This window comes from Xiphophorus maculatus, chromosome 13, assembly GCF_002775205.1.
Source record: "Xiphophorus maculatus strain JP 163 A chromosome 13, X_maculatus-5.0-male, whole genome shotgun sequence".
NCBI classification, from domain to species: domain Eukaryota; kingdom Metazoa; phylum Chordata; class Actinopteri; order Cyprinodontiformes; family Poeciliidae; genus Xiphophorus; species Xiphophorus maculatus.
Genome location: NC_036455.1, coordinates 26,198,435 through 26,217,902, shown reverse-complemented (window position 1 = coordinate 26,217,902; position 19,468 = coordinate 26,198,435). Strand labels below are relative to the sequence as shown.

Below are 19,468 nucleotides of genomic sequence, written 5' to 3'. Positions count from 1 at the left end.
CTGTCCATTGAGAAACAAACACTTTGTTACCCACATCGCATCTCCACCTCCTCCCTTCCCATCAAACCGGACGTCAATCAGTGGAATGCGCTGTTGTGTCGACTGCAGCTCGTTGTCTGTGATTTAACACAGCCCTAATGTGGCTCTCACTTAACCCCTATCATACTTAATGATCTTTTTCTCTCTTAACTGTCTGCTGCCACCCTCTTCCTCCCACTGTCTCTGTGGTGGCCTAACAGTAGATTCTTTGAGTGTGACCGTGTCCAGCAGCTGCCTCAGGGGGACGGATGTACACAGCTGTCTATCTCTGCAGTCACTTCACTGGCTGCTGTCCTCAAGCCCCCGGACTCCTCCATGGGCTGGACCCCACATGCTGATTACACATTGGATGTTATATGAGTTTGTTGCTTTTCCCAGTTGCTTCTTCTTCAGTAACATATTTACGATGAACAAAATCAGTTTCAGAGCAACCCTGACTTGTGGGAGAATGTTCCTGGGGTCATTTTAGTTTGCAGAAGAAATCAAAGTTGTGATACGCAAAATTACTTGAAGGGGCAGTGTTATGTAAAGTTCTGGGGGCGGGGCGGTTGTTTTATATCAGGTTATGATGTTATTCCCTCATCAAAAATGTGCCTGGAGTTATGCCTTGATACTTTCATGCATGTTTGAGGAATCATTTAATCTCCTGTGGCAACCATTGAGCTAACCATTGAGCTGTTCAAAACGCCTGGATGCACCTAGCTCCGCCTCTGAGGTGCAGCTCCTCCTCAAAGCTGCAGTTTCTAAGCTTTCAAGCTTCCGAGCTGCCACCTCACTGAGCAGCCCTCCCACACTAAGCTCTTACAGACTAGCCAGCAGAAATTAGCCAACATGTGGTGGAACTGCGCCTCTGCTGAGCTCGTCGTATATGAGCTGCTTCTCAGTGCTACGCTGGAAAAGAGGTTGGATGGTTAAATGAGGAATGATGTTGTGATGACTTCCAGAAGGCAGAGTAATAAAAAAGAGCAGGAGCTTTTTAAAGTGACAGAGGCCTGATTTCAAGACGTTAATTTACTCAATCAAACACATAATACTGCCCCATTAATTTGTTCAAAGAATGGAATATGTCGCTGGTTAAATATTCTCAGAATCTAGAAAATAGCCATTTGTCAAGAAACTAAATACAGAAGTTAAAGTGTGGTGTATTTTCCAGGCATATTGTGCCATTAAAGCAAGTATGTTAACTTTAGCTGATATAAAATATATATCAAATATTACTTAAAAAATTTAATTCCTTGAAATTGGGCCTCTGTCACTTTAAGAAGCTCTTGCTCTTTCTGAAACTCCGCCTTCAGGAGGTCATCATAACATGGCTTGTCTATTAACCCTTTAACAATGTTTTTACTAGCATTTCACTGCGAATTAGCTCCTATTATGAGATCAGCAGATGAACAGTGCAACCAGGTGTTTGCTAATTGCTGCAGGCTAGTCTGAAGGAGCTGAGTTTCAAGGGAAAACGCTGCTTTGTGAGGTGGAAGCTCAGAATCTTGGAAACTGCACCTGGAAGGTGGAGCTAAGTCCAGCCAGGCGTTTTGAACAGTTGAATGGTTGCCACGAGAGACTAAGGGATTCCCTAAAAATCCATGAAAAAATCAATATAATGCTCCTGGTATGTTTTTGATCAAGGAATGACATTATAACATGATGTAAAGCTAAAAAAAGTTGATTTTATTGCCCCTTTAACAGCTTACCTATCCTCTCTCATCCCCTGTTTTTTCTCACTGAACTGTCTGAGAACATTTAGCTTCCACTTTTTTCATTTTCTTCACTGTAGCTTCGTCATCTCCAGCCTCCTTAGTTCCACTCCTGTATTTGTGTCGATTCTGTGCTGTATATCTGTACTAATGGCAGTCCCAGCTCACTGCTACCTGTCATTGCTGTGTCTCTGCATCCCGCCCATGCTCACTGACACTGTTACCCTCATTACCGCAGGGCGCCGCCACCCGGCTCAGAGTTTCTGAGAGCTTGGGTCATATGGAACCTCTTGACTGTATATTACTACGATATGGAGCAGAGCCAGGAGGGCGCAGTGAGCAGATCGTTAGCGGCGGCTCCTTGTCCTGACTCCCTGTGTTTGTACGTTGCAGAACTCGAGTGCAGACCACCGTGTGAGGCTGGACCTGGGCCTGTGGGACAAGTTCAGTGAGCTGGCCACCAAGTGCATTATCAAGATCGTGGAGTTTGCCAAACGAGTGCCTGGCTTTACAGGGCTGACCATCGCTGATCAGATCACACTTCTGAAAGCTGCCTGCCTGGACATACTGGTCTGTGTTTCTGCTTTAATTCTGAAAGAGCATGCTTGTTTGTCATTATTTGTTTTTTTCTGCTTCAAAGCTGATCTACCAATTTCAAATAAGTATCTCTTTTGATGCTGAATAGTGATCAAAGTGTGCTTTGGTCAATATTAACATTTTAATCCCAAAGGAATTGAACATATTTATACACAAATTGGCAACTAACAGTAACAATTTTGAATCAACACAATATTATTGCATTTTGTTTTGGTGCAAAGGGACAGGTCAGATTTTTGAAGTTGGGTTCTATTTTAAGGTTATCTGGTTATGACCAATAAATATGGTTCCTGCAGTAGATCACCCCTAGCAACCTCCATTTGATGAATCTAACAACTGGTGAGAGCAGGCCAGACATCCATCGTCTGTACCTGCTTGTCCTTGCAGGGTTGTGGGGAGCTGGTGTTAATCTTCAGCTGTCATAGGGCGAGAGGCGGGGTCCGCCCTGGACAGATCACCGGTCCATCAACACAAAGATTCACAAGACAAACGTCCATGCTCACTATTTAGAGAGACCAGTTAGCCTCACAGTCATGTTTATGGACTGTGGGAGGAAGCTGGAGTACCAGGAGAGAACCCACGCACGAAGAAAGACCACAGGCTGGGATTCAAACCTAGGATCTTCTTCCTGCAAGAAAAACAGTAGGACCGACTGTGCCACCATCTAGACTCGAACTTTCAGTTGGCGGGTGGTAGACTGTTGACAGCCAAGGTCTTCAGTGTAGATAACCATGAAAAATAAAATACAAAGTTGTTTGTTGATAAAAAGATCATTTACATGAACTGCGGTGACATCTTGTAGGACTTTGCTCCTGGTTCTGCTCTGAATCTTGTATCTGGAATCTAATCACTGTTTTTGAAGTAAAGACTCTACAGCTTTGTTTACACTAGAGCGCCTGGAAACTGCCTGTATTTTCATATGCTGATTGAGAAAAAGTTCCACTTTTACACAGTGCCACCATTCATCAGCTGTAGTTGTTATGCCAGACCACTATGTGGCGCTGTGATTTTAACATGTCATTGAATGAACATGCACTTCTGACTCTCAGCTTCCACCTCACAGTAAACTGTAACTCATTTCTGACTCCCAAGTGCTCATGTAACATATTCCTCATCAGAAACTGAACAGGTTCAGTAAGCACAACGCAGCTCTATGTGATCCGCCATGTGTAGAATAAACCCCATGGCCGTGTGTAGGGCGATGGGTCACACCTGCGGAGTGCTTCACACCTTCATGGGAGGTTTTACAGAAAGGTTTCAGTCAGACCTGATTTAAAAAATGCTGATGTGAGAGAATCCAGTCACTGGTGTTAACAGGCCTCTGGGTCTCAACTAAAATGTTGATGTTCAGCTGAAGAGCGGCTCCATGTAAACTGTTAACTATCGACGGTCCATACTTCTCAACAAAAAAACTATTCTGGAGGCACCATTTGTCTGATTGCTTGGTTAAAATAGTCAAGTTTGCTTGACTGTTAGAAAGTCATTTTTTAGCTGCTTTCATCCGTTTCTTCATCTATCTGCGTTTCCTGATTGGATCAGACTGACAAAAAGTCCAAATAGCTTTTAATGATGCAACCAATCTGGAAAAGCGGAAATCTCCCTCAAATGTCACTTTGAAAACATTTATTTTTTTGTAACAAAACAAGATAAACTTACTCTAACGATAATTATTAGTACAACATTAGCAAGTTTGAACTGCACTTCACAGGGGATTGCACTGGAATGCATTGGACTGTATAGAATCGGACTGGGTTGCTTTGTGAGCAATGGGATTTAAACTAGATGGCTCTGGTTTTAGTGCGATGCCCTGAGGTGACCTTTGCAGGAACCTGCCTCTGTCTGACTAAACTTTACTGAACTGATTACAGTTCTTGTTCTCCCTCAATTTGAAACAATCTTTTCATTTCTTCAAATAGCATTCTGAGTTAATTGCTTAGCTCTCCAGAGGAAACACCATTTATCATCCAACTCAGCTCCCATCAGGCCGTCCTGATTGGGGGTTTGTCTGGGCTGACCAGCCGGAGTCAGACACGTCAGATTACTCACCACGTCTATCAATTCAAAAATTTATGGAGAGTAGATGTCTGTAGTGAGCATTTTCTCTGTCTAAACTGATTTAATCTTTAAGATGGTTTGTGTGTGTGTGTGTGTGTGTGTGTGTGTGTGTGTGTGTGTGTGTGTGTGTGTGTGTGTGTGTGTGTGTGTGTGTGTGTGTGTGTGTGTGTGTGTGTGTGTGTGTGTGTGTGTGTGTGCGTGTGCGTACGTGTGTGTTTCTTATATTGTCACTGATGACCAGTCAGTGGCTCTGTGTTTGTTAATGATAGTGTGTTCTTTATTGAGCACAGATGCGGAAATGTCTGCAGGCTGCTGGGTGATTGTTTGTCATTTAGCAGTTGTTAAGTGAAGCGACATGCTGTAGTAATGGAGCTGCAATAATGAGATGGAAAACGGCAAATGGCTGATTCTCTTCCCCTCTTGCTTCTGTCATGCATACTGGAGTGGGAGGCGGACGGGGAGGGGGGGGGGGGGATATTTAACATTCACTGCACAGACGGGGGGGGGGAGGGAGAACGCAGAAACACTGATGACAGGTTTGATATGCATTTTACATTTTTGACCTCTAGGGTTCTATTCAATCAAGGTCATTTTTATTGTTTTGGATCTGGACATAAAATGCATTGTGTTGTCGTCCTGACAACATAATGTATAAGGAGTGTTTATATATTGACATTTTATTATCACCTTAAGTTCTTTTGTCAGTCATGTTACAAATATTTCTGTCATGAACATGTACAGTAGCTCTATATTAATTAGCATCAGTGTTTTATGCTGTCCCAGGTAAAGTGTGCATGTGTAGAGCAGCGATGTTAACATCTACTGAAATATTTCTTGTCATGAAATTGAAATAAATGTACCTAAATAAGGTTGGACATTTCAGAGTGAAACTGGGTTTCCTCCGTTAAAAGAGAATGTGTCTGAAAAATATGCCCAATATGTTTAGTTTTGCTTCTGCTCAAAGCGAAATGCAAGTGTTGGTGAGATTTGTTGAAAAAAGAAATGCTTAAGACTTCAAGGTGACACTTTCAGAATCTCAGAAACAGGTGGATTTCTAGAAGAGGCCGCAGATAAAATAGTGGTGTAAACGTATCCGACCTTTGAACACTGTGCTTCCTGTGCATAATGCATAATGCACTTTCCCAACAGTGGGGAAGTGCATTATGCAGTTTAAGTGTATAAATATAACTATGGCTTTAAAAAAGAAGAACGCCCCCCCTTTTCAAGATAAAGCCAGGAAAAGACGTTGAAAGAAAGAATAAAAACTCCTGGCCTCTTTGAAGATGTCCGTTGGTTTTAAGTCTCCGCTCCCCGATTGTTGAGGATAGTGGAGGCCCCTGGTTCAGAGAGGAAGGTTAAAATATAAAGTAACAATATGCAACATCATGTATCCAAGGTGCAAATTGGTGTTTCATGTGAATGTTTCACTATACATGTTATGGCCAAGAGAGAGGAGGACAGAGATGAAGAGGAAGGAAAAGGCAGACAACTGGTTGGCCGACAGGAGTGAGCGGGTCAGAAAAGGTCTGAGACCATGGCCTCATCCTTCAGCAGAATTTACTTACTGTTTATGTGACTCTGAACACAAGTGGTTCCACTGGATTCTGTTAGTAGGTTGTAATTTTCATATTTTTATTTGTGTTCCCTTTTTCACCTTGCAGTAATACAATACTTTGTGTTGCTCTGTCACAGAAGGTTGTAAAATGACAAAACGTGAAAAAGCTGAGGATAGTTTTGCGAGGCTCTGTACTGACGCCATCTTTTTTCAAGCATTCTGGTGCATTTCTCACAACAGTCTGAACATTTGAACAACAGCTGGTGCATTTCTCCAAACAACTAACACAAACTGGATGGATGGATGTTCCTTCGTTCATTTGTGTTCGTTCGTTCGTTTGTTCGTTCGTTCGTTTGTAGTACACCAAACAGAAACATGTTTCAGGTAGGGCTGAGAAGAGCTGCAAACTTGAAGTAAATTGGAGCAAACAACACAGAATACTGTAAATCATTCTTACACATCTAAACTGAAATGGTGCAGACAACATCACTTAAAGCTAAGTCATAGGATTCAACTCTATCATTGCTTACAAGCTAATGCTTCACACACTCCTCCTGATCAGTGAAAGGTGAGATTCACCTGAAAGGAAACTGGGACAGCTTTTCTGGAAATGCTGCTAAAGAAATACATAGAATTACCTTGACATATTTTTACCTGTTTTTTATGCGAGAACTAAACCAATGTAATGAGGACTATTAGTTTTATAGCATTTACAGTAGAGAAAAGTACAGAGACAATACAGATGTGCGGAAACACTGGAAATTTCTTGGAATAAATGAGAAGCTGTTACAGTGATGAGCACAGATGAGTAAATGTTATGGAGGTTGAACTAATAGTTATGAGAATTGAACTTCTGCTCACCAAACGTCTGAAAAGAACCGTAAATAACACCGCATGTGTGTTTAAGGGGCGTGCTGTGGTGGTGCAGGGGGTTAGCACGCCCCACATTTAGAGGCCTTAAACCCGCGGACGTCGTGGGTTCGACTCCCGGTCCCGACGACCTTTGCTGTATGTCCTCCTTCAAAAATGGCGCCATCTCAGCTGGCTGCCTGCAGATGCAGCTCCTGTTGTGTGTGTGTTAATATGTGTATAAAAAAATTCTTGCTGTAACTGCGACATAATTTCCCTGCTGGGATGAACAAAGTAATTCTTCTTTTTTTGAAAGGATGTCAACTCAGTCTGCTTCAGACTGCTGTAAGAGAGCTGTGAAATGGCTGACAATAAAATCTATAAATTATTCACAAAGATGTTTATTAATAATTGGAAATGCAAACAGTCAAGCCCAGTCTGGACAAAACTGGCAGCACATGCAGAGAACATTATTCTGAAAATGGATTTTTATTGACCTGGTCTGGTCGTCCAGGCAGTGGCATGTTGACGGATGGTCTGGGAGCTAACACTGACCTGGTCCTACTGTCTGATGAGACAAGCAGTGGTGGAGGGAAGAACTGGGAAGCGGGGTTGAGAAGTTGAAGGCCGAGTGTGATGGCTTTCTGGCTGTCGCTCAGCCATCATCATCTGTTCAGCAGCACATTTCCATGGTGAAGGACGCAGCCATTGTGCTAGGTGAGGGGCGTATCAGAGGAGAGATCAAACACAACGTGTATGGATGTATATGTGTGGGACAGAGCCGGAGTGTGTCTGGGAGCAGGCCTGGCCAGCCGGTGAGAGCCACCGCCAGCAGCCATGTTTTATTCTGTTTCATGTTGCAGACACTCCTGCCACTCACTGTCAGAGGCAGCCCACTCAAACCGCTTCAAAGGCTCCACGCTCACAATCAGCTGCATTACTAGGTGCACACACACGCACGCCTGCATATACACACAAACACAAACACACATTCAGAGCAAGGTGATTCTGCAGGGGTTAGTGGAAGGTCACTGTTTTGCTTCTCTGAGGTTTCCTGGTTGCTAAAGCAGCTAGCGCCAGGCTATGCTACATGCTGTATGAGAACATTATTGATTGCACATGGGAGATAGGGGAGTGCTGTCTTCTGCTTTGCCTTCCTAGGAAAGTGTGTGTGTGGGGGGGGTGCCACCCTGTGGGTATGCTGCTAATATAATATGCTATTTTATTGATTTATTATATATTCCTATAAATGTTCTTGTATGCTGAGGGGACAGAAACCGATAAAAACAACTGAACCTGCTTCATATTTGTGCAAGCTAACTGAAGGTTTGCCCAGAGCCTGACTCAGCTACAGAAAGTGTTTGTTCAGTTTTTCCTACCACATGATTTTCCTCCCCTAAACTTTCCATTGCTGTACTTGGATACAGCCAGCTGCTTTATCAATGACCTCTTGTTGCTCCTAGTGACTGATTATTTTCTGTGGTTACTCTTATATTTTGATTAATTTAATTGCAGCAACATATCAGGAGTCAATGATCCTCTGATCTGATTATCTCTTTATATGAATATGTAATGTTCAGTTTCCTGTTTACCGAGGTTGTTCTGACCATTTCCTTGCCCCTCCCTTCCTTCGCTCTCAGATCCTGCGTATCTGCACACGGTACACTCCTGACCAGGACACCATGACCTTTTCAGACGGACTGACCCTAAATCGGACACAGATGCACAACGCTGGCTTCGGCCCGCTCACCGACTTGGTGTTCACCTTTGCCAACCAGCTGCTGCCCATTGAGATGGACGACACAGAGACGGGTCTTCTCAGCGCCATCTGTCTCATCTCAGGAGGTTTGTAGACCGGAACTCAATGCCTCTTATCAAACCTCTCTAGTTTTGATTTGATGCAGTAAAGGGCTTAATAAATGCTGTGGCTAGAGTCCTGACCAACATCAGGAAACTGGCTCACATTACATGAGTCTACTGGAATGTCTCAGGTTTTAACCATTTCTTGATGAATCAATAATTTTTTTCTGTTAATTTGTTCTTCCTATAACACACTTTGAAGTATCTTGTGAGTGAGTGGGCCTTTAGTTATTAATGACAAGTTATTAATGACTCAATCTAAAATTGATTGATCTTATCAATCGACTAGCAATTAATTGATAAATGGAAATTTTCTTGAAACCATGAGTTCTCTCATGTGTCAGGAGGGTCGGCTGTCTTTCCAGAACTCGAAGGGATGCATTTTATATGAAATGCTGACTTTTAAAAGATGAAGCACATCATTATAGTTCTATAACTTTTTTGTGTTGGTTGTATTAAAAACTGACTGAATAAACAGAAAAGTGTGGCTTTATCACATTACAAAACTCTAAAGACGTAGTTATAAATAAGTTTATTGGTTGCTGAACAGAAAAATAAATGAATAAAATACATAGAACATGTAAGCCCCCATGATAATTTGGACGGCAGCCTGTGCTGTCCATCCTGATCCAGCTCTCTGCTGTCAGGTCAGGCTACAGTCAGAGCCACACTTTGTGCTGTTAGTCTTGGTTCCAGTTCAGATTCCTTCTCGTTGGTCGTCATGGTTGCTCCAGAAGGAATGTTACAACTTTGCGAATTAACTCACAACAGACAGAACTCAAAATCAGCCATGCTTATTGGCATCAGGTTTTCTTTCCAACGTGTTCTAATTTTCCACTTTTCTGTCATCACATCCTCGTCTCAATGATTTTTGGTTGAGAAGCAGACGCTGCTCCGCCATGCAGCTCAGCTGAGTGAGTGTTACTAAGGTCAGGAGCTTAAGGAGCTTGTCAAGTGTGTACATTTTAGAACAGGACGGCATAAAGAACGTTTTCAATCCCACACCCGGGTCTGCTTAAACTACCATTCTGGGATCTTGCGCCATCTTTGTTTCTGTATCAACTGAATCAACACCAATCCAATGGAACTCATTTTGCTCAAATAAACATTAATCAACAATTAATCCTGAGTCGAGTAGAAACTTACCAGGAGCCGGTACAACATCTGTGAGGTGTAACAGTCACGAAGCAGTCTGGTGGAAAATGTCTTTCAAATTTACGTTCAAATCAGACTCTCAGCTGCTGAGGTGGGGGAAGGTGGAGGAACAGGGGGTGTGGGTGAGGGTTTGGGTTTGACTGCTTTGTTCATCCCACCTGTCAGATTAATTTAGTTCAGTCTGAGACAAACTTTAAACAGTCTGGAGCCTGATTAAACCGCATCATTAGCAAAAACCTGATTTGAGGACAATAAGTAAATCTTCAAAGAATGAGCTAATTCACCGCCAATTCAAAGTGCTGGACTGCCCTTTATTTAACGCAGAGGAAGCCTCTATCGATTCCTCCATTTACTACAGAGTAAAGCTGCAGCCAGGTTTTGGATAGAGTGAACTAGAAATCAGCTGCTGTTACTTAGAGGAGAGGGGAGGTGGAGAGGATGAGCAGGTATGAGACAGCTGAGCTGCATCAGTCAGCTGGCTGCAGGAGAAGAGTCTGAGGAGGAAAACCAGAGCAAGAGTCCCTCCATCATGTCAGGATGCACAGGCCTTAATGTTGAAGTAGAAGTCCTTCTCATTCAGTCGCATAAAGTTTCACTGGAGAGTTGAACACATTTGTGTCTCATTATTCCTCTGTCTGTCCCTCCCGCCTCGCAGTTTGTTAGGAGATCAGTCTCCCTCTCCGCTGGGCTCCCTCCGCTCAGCGAGCTTTTACTCAGGCCTGGGAAAACATTACAGGCTCTTGCATAATCTATGAAAAGTAAACCACACCTCTGACTGCACAGTCTGAGAGCGGGTCCAACACTCTCAGGTTCCAGAGTACATACTGCCACCTCCTGGCCAGCTGACGTACAGCTTAGGTCCAGTCTGTGGGAGGGATGGAAAAATAGATCTTACACTCCACTAAAATAGCTGAACCCAACAGGACCTCGTTGTTGCAACAGGATGACCACAGCGCCACCAGGTGAACGATTTTAGGACTGTTTTATGATTTTTGTTTATTTATTATTGTAAACCCTGATTCATCCAGAAGTGAGACATTTGCATCACTTCACATTACTTCATGTTGTCAGCTGTAACAGTTGGAAAAACCTTTAGTGGAAATTTTTGGAAAAAAAAAAGAAGCTGAAATTTCTATTGAAAAATGAATGTTGAAAATCATTCTGATGGTAAATCAGATCCCTTCTGTACTATGAATAATCCCAATGATTAGCCTGGTAAAAATGTCTTTTGATCATATATTAGGCTTTAACCTGTCATACAGGCTGACCGTGTGTGTGTGTTTGTGTGTGTATCAGACCGTCAAGATCTGGAGGAGCCTTCCAAGGTGGATCAGCTCCAGGAGCCACTGCTGGAGGCTCTGAAGATTTACGTGAGGAAGCGCCGACCAAGCAAGCCACACATGTTCCCCAAAACCCTTATGAAGATCACGGACCTGCGCAGCATCAGCGCTAAAGGTAGGAAGGCCATCAACATCTGGTGGACGGTGAGAAGATCAGGCCTAGAAATGTAGCAGAGATGGTTAGGAGTCCAGTAACAGTCTGTAGAGGTAGACATGTTTGGATTCACATCTAACTGTATGAGCTCAAATTGAATGTACCAATCAATCAAGTTTATTTGCATAGCACGTTTCATCAACAAAGCAGTTCAAAGTGTTTTACATCATGAAAACATAAAAACGTCATAAATGAATCATGTAGTCAATAATTGTGAAAACCAGTAACAGACACTGCATTTTGTCAAGGAAATGTTCTTCAGGTGATAGAAGGCCGACTTTGTAACTGTCTTCATTTGTCTCTGAAGGTTCAGAGATCAGATTTCAGCCTGATCTCTAGTTTCTATTTGTAAAACTGAAGCTGAGTGTTGACTCTATCGTTCGTCTTTGGGTCCAAAGATAATAACTTCAGTTTTGTTTCTGTTCATCTGGAGAAAGTTATGGCACATCCACACATTTATCTGTTCTAATGAGGAAGCTAATCTTATTTCCTGTTGTAACCTGAGCCAATAGGAGCGTATAGACATTAAGAGGCGTCCTAGGATTGAACCTTGGGGTATTTCACATGTGACTTCAATGAGACGTTTCCTGTTGAAACAAAGAAATCTCTGTTCTTTATGTAAGACTCAAACCAGCTGAGTTCTGGACCGGAGAGTCTGGCCCAACTCTCCAGTGGTTCCAGTAATATGTCATGGTCAATACTGAGGTCCAACAGAACCAGCACTGTGGTTCTTCCACAGTTTGTGTTTATGTAGTGCAACTACCATGAAGTTCAGCCACTAAATTGTGAACTCCGTTTAGTTGAACTGTTTAAAGTATTAAAGTGGTCTTGTTCTGCTACTGTCCTCCAGGAGCCGAGCGAGTCATCTCTCTGAAGATGGAGATTCCAGGTTCCATGCCTCCTCTCATCCAGGAGATGCTGGAAAACTCAGAAGGACAGGACAGTCAGATCAGCAGCAGCAGCAGCAGCAGCACGTCCACCGAGGCCGGGGCCAGTCCCAGCACCAAGGACAACGAGTCGCCAGAGTCCTCAGACCCCGACGAGGCCACGCCCCCCCCACCCAGCACCGAGCCCTAAGAGGCACCAGGTGTCTCTTTAACTCGTTCAGACATTCCTTTGCACAAAAAGATCAGCCAACAAGGAGCTGACCCTCTATAACCTCTTTATTCCTTCTCTTTTGCTTGGTGTAACATTAACTTTAAATCCTTCTATTTTTCTCTCCAATTTACTCAAAAATTTTTCTCCTCGAAAAGAAAACAACACGGAGGCCTCAAAGGATGAGTGCTCTGCGTTTGGCTGTGAGTGGAGCTGTAGTTTGGGGTCAGAACTCAGGAGGAGGGCCCTTGGGGGCCTCCCCAAACACCACAGATGATACTCCTCAGGTCTCCAGTGTAAATTCGTATCTGCATGACGGGAGTTTGATAACGATTTCTCTCTCTGTGTTTCTCCGTCATCTCTGTCCATCAGTGGTACTGCTGGCATACACACACTGTACATACCATGGTATGGTCAGGCCTCTGTTTGTAGGATGAGTTTTGTGGTGCTTGTCCCATCATGTTGATTATTTTCGAGGTTTAAAGCAGAACTAATTTTAAGTTCTTTTAAAAAAATATATCTAGAATGTTATTGCACATAGATGTAACTGAAGTCAGACATTTTCCATCTGTTTGTATATTTAAAACTGCTCTTTAGTCTTACGTGACGTGTGTGTTGTTCATGGATGAGTGTGCATCCACACCGGCAGAATGCAGCGCTTCCCTCCATACCTGCAGCTGAGTCCGTTCAGCTGTTTCCTCAGGGAGGGAAGCAAACAGCAGAGGCTTTGATACACACTCATCAGACCGGCCGGGTCAGTCCTGAGCGAGCAGATTCACACACACGCGTGCGCACACACAGAGAGGCAGTCTGCCCAGAAAAACAACCGGGACAAGAGGCTAAAACTGTCCGTCAGCTTCATCAAAATCTGACACAATTCTTGCACTTTACTGGTTAAAGTGCACATTACTGACTTCACAAAAAACCAAAATGTATTTTTTTGTAAAGTTTTGACCTGTTGAAAAAGGTTGCTAACGATTCCAAACTCTGTTTGAGAACTATAATAGGAACAGAAATGTTTTGCTAGCGTAGCAGCAGAGGCACTTATCTTTAGCATCAGGAAAATGCAATTAAGGCAGCTAGCATGATTAGCATTAGAAATGAAGCCTTCTATGTGTTCCATTGGAACTCAGACATCAATTTTCTGAAATCCTGCCAACATTCACAGACCCAACATGTTCCTTGACAACAGGCTGGAAAAGAAAGAGGACAAAGCCTTTGTTCAGCCTTCCTGTTATCTGCTGAAAGTCTTGCTCTGTCTTAGATCCTAATAGAACTGCAGACTTAATCCTACCAGGGCTGCACCGATTTCAGATTTCAGTTATCTTTAAAAATCCTCACCTCCCGATTCCGATTTTGACCGATACCAATATTTTTGTCTGAAGAGTCACTAAATATAGAGACAAAGTTTCTAAGCTGTCAACAGTGGAGCGAGTACTGCTAACCGCTAGCGTGCAGATGTGACCCCTTTGGTTGACAGTAGCTGCTCAGATTGCCAGTCATCCGATTTATCGACCGGCCAGTTTATTAGTTCACCTCTAGTCACTACCTCTCTGCCTGGAGAGCACTGTTTCATGTTTATGGAGCGTCATACTACTCTTCTGACTTAATCTGAAACTAACTGACCATGTTTGAGTCTTCTCCAAGAAGAAACATCCACACCATATGGAGTATGGATGGATTTCTAACAGGCACACCACAGCCGATCAATCTGAAGATCATCTGGTTCTGGTTAACAGCTGATGTATCGATGATTCTCTGGGACAAAACCTTTCATATCAGGGCTGAATGATTCAACTATGTTCATCTGGAAGGATTCAGCTATCTCATTTGTAAAAATGAGATAGCTTCTTTTTTTTATTACTGCAAAACAAACAAATTAGGTGAGATTTAGGACTATTCCTAATCTAGGTCATTGTTCCAACCAGATCCAACCCAAAACCCTGGTCCGCTTTCATAGTAAATGTTCCTGCCTCAGTGATCAAACTGTTGTTTTTTTTTTTTCTTCCATTCTGACATCAGCCTGCAGCTGGTTTATATTTCCCAGAATGAAGTCGGCCTAATGAGTGTGTATCTGCTGCTGTTGCCAGAGCTCTGCTGTGGCCTTATGAACAGAGCTCTGCCTCTCACCTTCCTCCTCCCTCATAAAGTGTCTTGTTTACACCAGTGAAACACGGGGGGCAATGCAATCCTTAAACACACTAAACACCGGAACACCTGGCCTCATGGGTCCGGATGATTGTAGCTGACACAGAAAGCACACTGTGGGCTGGGATCTGTAGCTCTGCTCCAAATGTTTGCCTTGCTCTTCTGACCTGACTGTGTAAGCTTTACCTAACGATGCAAAAGGAGATTCCAGATGACCACTGACCCCTCCAGACGGCCAGCCGAGTAAACGCTTCCTTTGGGAATTCGGCTGAGCTGGTATGGAGGCGTTAGGAGGTTCCTCTGAAACTAAAACATGATCCTGGAGAGCTGCCTTTCTTCACAGCCAAGGTCACATGTGAAGCTGAACCATAAGAGAAAAGACACTGTTATGTCTTCCTGAAGGATCCAGACCCTCCACTGCCTCAGGGTCCATCAGCTCTGATGTGGTAATCCGTATCTCAGCACAGATGATATTTTTTAATGCATTAACCAAAAGCAATACTTTTTCATTTTGGAAAGAGTCATATTCACTTCTTTGTTGACAGTAAAGTGACTGAATGTTGTTTTAAAGTCTGTTTTGCTGAAGGAAACGTTTTTTTAAGCAGAATTTCCACTGAAGATCTAAAAGGAAAGCATCGACTTCGCTGCACAAAATTAACAAGAAAGAAACTTCCACACTACCACATCTCACCCGGTTAGAGTTAAAGGAATTGATTGGATTTTGGGAAGTGGGGTTATGTTGAGAGATTGTGGGTAGAAAATATCTCACCTGAAGTTGATGGTTATATTAGCGCCTACGCTTCAGTGAAGCAGAGCTTCATTTTAGAGCTAAACAGAGCTAGTCAGGTCTGATCCAAAAAACCAGGACATAAGTGCCTTCAAACAACTCCAATCTCTAAATGTGACAGCGGTGCTTAAAAGAAACTTCATTTACCACTTAGAATAGAACAGACTTTATTAATCCTAAAAAGGGAAATTGCTTATTTGTTGTTGACTCTACCCAAAAGTGTTAAATATTACACTTCAGATGCTTATGGTTATACAGATATGACCATAAGCATCTGAAGTGTAATAGTGTTATATTATGAAACCAGTTTCATAATATCACAGTATGTAGACCGCTGGTAAAAAAAAAAAATACCACAGTTTCATAGTAATAAAAATTGAAACCAGAAAAGCAATAATAATTACTATTGTTGCTTAATCAATCTATGATACTGAACACAGTGGAGCCCCAGTATTGGTGGGGATTAAGGACCAACAGGCTCTTTAATTATGTATTTAAAGTAGTGACAGCAGGTGCTTTTTCTTTAGTTGCCTCATGATTGTATGTCGTGAAACTGGATGTACTACCAAATAGTTCGATTACTTTATTGTAAGGAAAATCATAGCAGCCTTTATGTAGCCAGCTAATCATCAACGGATGGAGGAGGGAAAAATCTGGCCATTTTCTCCTGCCTCCAGTTAGCTAAACGCTTTAGCTAGCATCTGTAATCATTACAATAAAGACACTAAAAGCTTTTTTCTATTTGCTGGTCAGAACCTCTACAGAACCCCACTTCAGAAGATCTGAGCTAATCCTTTAACTTGGTCTGCTTCGTTTTTAGTCCTGGGTGATGGTATACTCTTTAATGTTATGACAGTTATTTAAATATGAACATGACTTCAAAATCCAAATTGAACTATCGAAGTGTTTTTCCCTATACATCCGCCTCTGCTGATTCATTCTTGTATTTGATGGGAAGCAGCAAAGCGAGTCGACTCTAAGGCAGCGACAGGTTCTGGGTCTCCAAGGCGCATAACAAACATCCATCTGCATTCCATCCATCCCGGCTCCGAAATACATATCATAAGGGAAGTCAGAGCAGTTTCAGCTTTTTGATTCTTTTTTTTCTTTTCTTTTCTTTTTTGCTTGTTTGAATGTGAATAATAACACGGAGTGTCAGAAGAATGATATGCAGTGTTGAGTACTTACACTTACGTCTTTGAAACAGAGGGAATTCTCTTTCTCTCTCTCACTTTCTCTCTCTCTTTCTCTCTCTCTCTCTCTCTCCTGGTGAGAGATGAAGGGAGAGTTGCCGGTTTTTGTGTTTGGCTAGTTTTTATCTACTGTAAGCTGGTAAACTTTCACAGCTGAAGAATGTCCACAGTTGCCCCTGAAGCGTCAAGTGGCCCTGAGGCATTGGGACTGATCGCCGCTTCCTTTAGGACTCAACTCCACCGTCTGGATTCCTCGTTCTGTTCTGCTGAATGTCGTACTGCCCTAACTGTAAGACTCTACTATCTAGCTCACTGCAGAGATGTTATATAAATGCTGTGTGCTTTGCATTCCAATTGGCAGCTCTGTGGGAAAAGACGCTCACTCGTCCTTGGAAACACAAACTCTCACTGAAGGAAAGGAAGCAACTGGAACACGGTGAGCTGATCTGAACACAGGTGCGACATGAATGGGACAAATGGACCGGCACTCAATACCACTGACGTGTTCTGTTTGTGGCACTGTTGCCCCAGGATGTCAAACGGCTGTCGTCAAACAATCAACCCAATCAGCTGACAGCTGTTTGATCAGAGGGTTACCTTCTGCAGGGCGTGGTCGATGTGTGGCTTTAGCAGCAGAGTTCATACATCAGACATCTCCTCCACACACAGTCGCTTTATCTTCCCCTCAGAAGAGATTCTATAGATGATTGTTCAGACTTTTAAGTGTTGAGGCTGGCTGGTCACAAAAACAACAGAATATCATTAAAATAATAATTTATTTCAGTAACTAAATTTTTTTTTAAATTTGAAGATTGTATTACATTCATTACACATACATTCCCAAGCTTGTATTTCTATTCATTTTGAGGATGAAAACCCAAAATCCAGCTTTCAGAACTAGAATAGTACACAAGTACACCAATAAAAAAGGCTTTTAATTTGAAATGGAATAGCCTACACCAGTGGTTCCCAAAGATTTTCTGGGCCCCCCTATGGATTACAATAAAATCCCCCCCAAAAAAGAAAAAAAAATCAACTGGGTTCACACATTGCTCAACCAGACATAAACCTATACACATATTTTGTTTTCAAACTCCACTGAAGTTTATTTCACACTTCAGGTTGCAACAAATCACACTACAAACCATCTTTACAGTGAAACACTTTTGTGTAACTTTTTTTATTTTTTTTTTATTCATCCATACCCCTTCCTCTGCCCCCCTGCAATGGCACTGCGACCCCCTAAGGGGTGCGCCCCACACTTTGGGAACCACTGGCCTACACCATCATGGGTGGTGTAGGTTGATAGTTGTCCACCTTATGGAAGGTGTTGGCTGTCGTGAGCTGGCTGTTCACAAGAGGAAGGAGAAAAACATGGCAGAAGTAAATATGGTGCTCAAGTAAAATGAATGGCTGAGGGTTGAAAGGATTGTGAAACAAAGAATGCTGAAGAGTTTGAAGTGCAGCAGGAGTCAGAGCCTCAAAGGCACCACACATAGAAACATCCAAGACATGGACTACAACTCCCACATACGAGGTGTGGAAGCGATCCTGAGCCAGAGACAGTAGAAGTATCTAAAAACAACTGGGCTGTTGCTCGGTGGTCCAGTGTCCAGTTAGCTGAAAGTAAAATCTACTTTTCATTTGGAAGTCCAGGTCCGAGTCAGTGACGGTTTGGGTCTCCATGTCAGTTATCTGTTTCTAATCCACTGGGCTTGATGAGGTCAAAGAGCAGCCCTCTATGTTTCCCTCTGCCTACAAGCTACGTAGAGATGCTGATTTTTCAGCAGGATCTGGTACCGACCCAACTGCCGACTGCCAAAAGTATCAGTACCTGCTAGAGTGACCGTGTATTACCAGCAAACGGGCCCGACCTGAACGCCATGGGGTGTCGGTCGGGGACGAGAGACAGTAGAACCATCATTACCAATGAGTTGAAGGCCCAGAACACTTCAGCAGAACCACAGGATCATCTCCTCCATGCTACACTGCACTGATGCAGTAATTCATGCAACAGGAGCCCAGACTGGATCTGGATTAGAAAGTCTTTTTTATTGGTCTGATGTAATTATCATACCTTTTTTTGTTTGTTTGTTTTTGCTGCTATCATGAAAATGAATGGAAAACAACTTGGAATCCATCTTTATGTGTGTTTTATCTATGTGGGTGAATGTATATTCTTTTCAGTTCAGTGAAAAGCTTAATCTCTAATACAAATTAAATGTTTTAAATCCAACTAATTTTTTTGTGTAATGGAACTGAAGCAATGAAATAAACCATCTTTTTAATGATATTCTGTTGTCTTGAGGTGAACTTGCATAGAATCACTGCATCCTGCCATCAGTGGGCTGTTCCTGCTGCCGGCAGTCATGATGCTGCCACTGACTGGGTGCCAGCAAACGCCTCACTGACCAGAAGGTGTCATATACATAACATATAGGCTGTCAAGTCTGTCACTCAACAGTGTCTTACCAATAGGTCAGATAACCCTGTGAGCCACATGTTGGCCTCGCCCTGCACAGGAGCCAGTGGTCCTGACTCTGAGCTTCAGTATCAGTCTATAAAGCAGCACTGTGTAGCTTGTAGAAACAATATGTTTTTCACATATTTGTTAAAACTGTTGAGACAATCAGCGACAGAAATGGAGCTCCTCTGCCTCCCACCTGTGGTCCTACTGCCATCTGCAGAGATACTGTCAGTAACAAGCAATCAGAGCTGGGAGGCGTGTATTAGCGCTGTCAATCACACTTATGTACATACCGCTAAATGTGCTAATGGTGGAGAAACAACTTACTGTTACAGTAAACCTACTTATCTGCCACCATCAGTGCCTATGCTAACTAGCCTAGCATTCACATCAGGCTCAGCAGTAATGAGCGGCGCATTTCAGCAGACAGTTGCATCACCACAGGAAGGAGGCAGCCTTTTTTTTTTAACAGATTATCTG

At 42.8% G+C, this 19,468-nt stretch overlaps 1 protein-coding gene across 2 annotated transcripts in view; it reads left to right on the top strand.

Moving 5' to 3' along the window:
- The window catches only part of rarb (retinoic acid receptor beta), a 146,195-nt gene extending 128,689 nt beyond the window's left edge, over nucleotides 1-17,506 (top strand). For both annotated transcript variants that reach the window (XM_023345136.1, XM_005804507.2), the window contains 4 exons: nucleotides 2,127-2,303; nucleotides 8,430-8,634; nucleotides 11,101-11,259; nucleotides 12,149-17,506. In XM_023345136.1, the coding sequence (XP_023200904.1) occupies nucleotides 2,127-2,303; nucleotides 8,430-8,634; nucleotides 11,101-11,259; nucleotides 12,149-12,375 (768 nt within the window). In that variant the 3' untranslated portion in view covers nucleotides 12,376-17,506. The remainder of the gene's footprint in view (nucleotides 1-2,126; nucleotides 2,304-8,429; nucleotides 8,635-11,100; nucleotides 11,260-12,148) is intronic.
- The last annotated feature ends 1,962 nt before the right edge of the window (nucleotides 17,507-19,468 follow it).